Source organism: Volvox carteri (assembly GCF_000143455.1).
Source record: "Volvox carteri f. nagariensis unplaced genomic scaffold VOLCAscaffold_23, whole genome shotgun sequence".
NCBI lineage: Eukaryota > Viridiplantae > Chlorophyta > Chlorophyceae > Chlamydomonadales > Volvocaceae > Volvox > Volvox carteri.
Genome location: NW_003307566.1, coordinates 658,323 through 661,355, shown reverse-complemented (window position 1 = coordinate 661,355; position 3,033 = coordinate 658,323). Strand labels below are relative to the sequence as shown.

Here is a 3,033-nt window from a genome sequence, read left to right as displayed (position 1 = left end):
GGAGGGGAGTGAGAGGGGAGTGGGAAGGGAGTGGGAGGGGAGTGGGAGGGGAGTGGGAGGGGAGTGGGAGGGGAGTGGGAGGGGTGGGAGGGGAGTGGGAGGGGAGTGGGAGGGGAGTGGGAGGGTAGTGGGAGGGTAGTGGGAGGGGAGAGGAGGGAGTAGGAAGGGAGGGGGGGGAGGGGAAGGGAGTGGGTGGGTGGGAGGGAGTGGGAGGGGAGTGAGGGGGGAGGGAGGGAGTGGGAGGGAGAAGTAACTTAACACAGTGGATGGAGTAGTGGTTGAGTCCTGGACGAACTGTATAGCCCTGGAGTCTGGACTCTAAATTGCAATTGGTGTATTTGGGTCCATCACCTCATCACTAATCACCAGTCACTAATCACTCATCCTCATTTTCCGCCGCATCGCTGCCCGCTGCTTGCCGTTTCGCCCCGTTGACCCGATTTTGCCGTACCGTACCGCACCGGCGGTTGACGCGCTCTGTAGGGCGCTTTGCTGCTGCTGCTGTTCCAAGTATCGCACTTTTTAGAGGCCAAGGTACGTTAAATTTGCCCAGTGCCGTACATGTATACGTACCTGCGCGATTTGCACAGGTTTGGACGCGCGCGTGTGTGTGTGTGTGTGTGTGTATGTTTGTCAACTTGGACCGGGAATAGAAGGATCTTGATGAGCTTATCCCCTCCTCCTCTCCTCCTCTCCCCTTCTCCTCCTCCTCTTCCCCCAGCACACACATACACACACACGCACACAGGCACCTTAGACGCGCACTTTCCACCTCAGTGGGATATCGCCCTCAGCCTGCCTCACGTTCGCTTTCCCAAATGACCCATTCCTCCTTCTTATCCAATCCCTCCTGCCCGCCTACCTGTCTGTCTAACTGTCTGCCTGCCTGCCTGTCTGTCTGCCTGCCTGACCGCCTGACTGTATGTATGTCTACCTGCCGTACAGTTCACTTCCCGGGCCCAGGGCTCCTTAGAGCGTCTACTTGCCGCCATACCTGAAAGAGCCACTCTGGTAGCCATGACACAACCGCCGCCACATGTACGACAACCGTCACAACCACCACAACCACCACCATCGCACGGGACAGAAGAAGAAGTTGACGGCGCCAAAGACATGAACAACGGAGCAGAGGCGGTTTCGATGGCTAGTAGTAGCAGGCACGGCAGAAGTAGCAGTAGTGGTAGCGGTAGCAGTAGCAGCAGCAGCAGCGGTATTGGACCCGACTTGTCCAGTTGCCGGGAGGTGCTGGTGGAGAGTGTGGCAGTCGGGGAACTGGTGCTGGTTCGACCGGGGGAGCAGGTAGGGGTGCGGGGAGTGTGTCTGTGTATGGGGTAGGGGGGAGGGAGGGGCAGGGTAGAGCGAGGTTAGTTTCGGGATGGGTGGGGAGAAAAGGAACCCTGACTGGGAGGGGATGGGAGGGAGGAACGGTTCTTTTGTCCTCTTCCTGCCGAACGTGTAGATTGCATATCGACCTCCTGAAAACATGTTGGTTTACCTCTGCTTTATAAACGTGAGGGGCAAGCGAGTTTTTTTTGTTTAATTTGGCTCTGCCCCCACCCGGGTTCGAACCCGGGGTTGCCGGCTGCGTGCCACGTTTTTGTTGTTTTTTCGGAACTCAGGTTCCCCTGGATGGCGAGGTGGTGTGGGGTGCGGCCTCCGTGTCCGCGGCGCACATCTCCGGGGAGTCGGCTCCGTCCCGGGTGGCTGCGGGCGGCTGGGTGCCTGCGGGGGCGCTGTCCACGGACGGGGCCCTGGTGGTGCGGGTGACGGCCGCGGCGGCGGACAGCACCCCGGCCAGGATTGCGAGGATGGCTTCGGAGGCCCAGGTGGGTACCTCACAGCACCTCAGGATGCAGGGGGCCCGCAACAAGTGACGGCTGCCACCGGCATTGGCTCCGGAACACCAGCCGGCGCCGGGAGCCCCCTAGGGGGGGGTGCGGACCTGGGAAGGGCTGCAGGGCGTGTCTTGTCCTTGCTGTCCCCTTCAGTTCTGCTGCTTGTACACTCACTCTTTCTCCTTGGCAGGGCAGTAGCTTCACTCGTTCACGTGGTTCGTCGTCGTTCCCCTTCAGGCCTCCAAGCCTCAGCTGCAGCGGCTGCTGGACCGCGTGGGTGCTGTGTGGAGTCGGGGGGTGGTAGCGGCCACCCTGCTGGCGGCTGCGGTGCTGCTAGCCGCCGGTGTGCCCCTGATGGCGGCTCCAGGGGGGGCGGTGTACCGCGCACTGGGGGTGCTGGTGGCGGGGTCGCCGTGCGCAGTGGTGCTGGTGCCGCTGGCTTACGTGTGCGCCATGGCGGCAGTGACACGCAAGGTGCTTCCGTCGAGCGTCGAGTGTCGTGGTGGCAGCTCGTGTCGTGTGTCGTGTGTCGTGGTGGCGGCGGTGGCGACGGCGGCGGCGGGGGAGTTTTTTAGTGCAGGGTGGAAAGAACCGTGGCGCGGGAGGGGGGGGCCCTCAGTCGTCCGGGCCGCTTCCTCCTCTTTGGTCTGGCCGGGGCGCCTGGTGGGATTGGCCCGGCGGTTGGGATGAATCCCTTAACTGTCTTAGACCGCAGGGAAAAGAACATTACCTGCGCGCACACACACACACTGTCGTCCTAGCCGCCCGTCCAACGGTTGCCCTTCCAACGGTTGCGTTTTTAACCGCCATTCCGCAGGGCGTGTTGCTCAAGGGAGCCAGTGCTCTGGACGCTCTGGCCGCGTGTACGACAGTGGCCCTGGATAAAACCGGCACTCTCACCACGGGGGAGCTGCGTCTCACGGAGGCCACCCTCGGGGACTACAGCTGGATGGCGGAGCCGCTGAGACCGTTGTCGTCGCCGCCGCCGTCGCCGCCGCCGCCGCAACAGCCGTCGCCGCAACCGGCGGCTCTCTCGGCACCCGCGTCAGCAGCCCTGATGCGCAGTGTGGAGGAGGAGGTGGAGCCGGGGCGAGGACGGGACCTGCTTCCGCTGCTGCAGCGAGCTGCTGCAGCTACAGCCGCATCCGCCGCGGCAGCCGGTTACAACCGCAGCAGTGGCGGGGAGAGCGGCAACGGC

At 63.1% G+C, this 3,033-nt stretch overlaps 1 protein-coding gene across 1 annotated transcript in view; it reads left to right on the top strand.

Annotated features, from left to right (window-relative positions):
• The window catches only part of VOLCADRAFT_117840 (uncharacterized protein), a gene marked incomplete at both ends in the record, with an annotated part of 9,440 nt that overhangs the window by 1,200 nt on the left and 5,207 nt on the right, over positions 1–3,033 (top strand). The window contains 5 exons of the mRNA XM_002951376.1: positions 484–534; positions 946–1,299; positions 1,620–1,826; positions 2,073–2,309; positions 2,653–2,913. Of these exons, the coding sequence (XP_002951422.1) occupies positions 484–534; positions 946–1,299; positions 1,620–1,826; positions 2,073–2,309; positions 2,653–2,913 (1,110 nt within the window). The remainder of the gene's footprint in view (positions 1–483; positions 535–945; positions 1,300–1,619; positions 1,827–2,072; positions 2,310–2,652; positions 2,914–3,033) is intronic.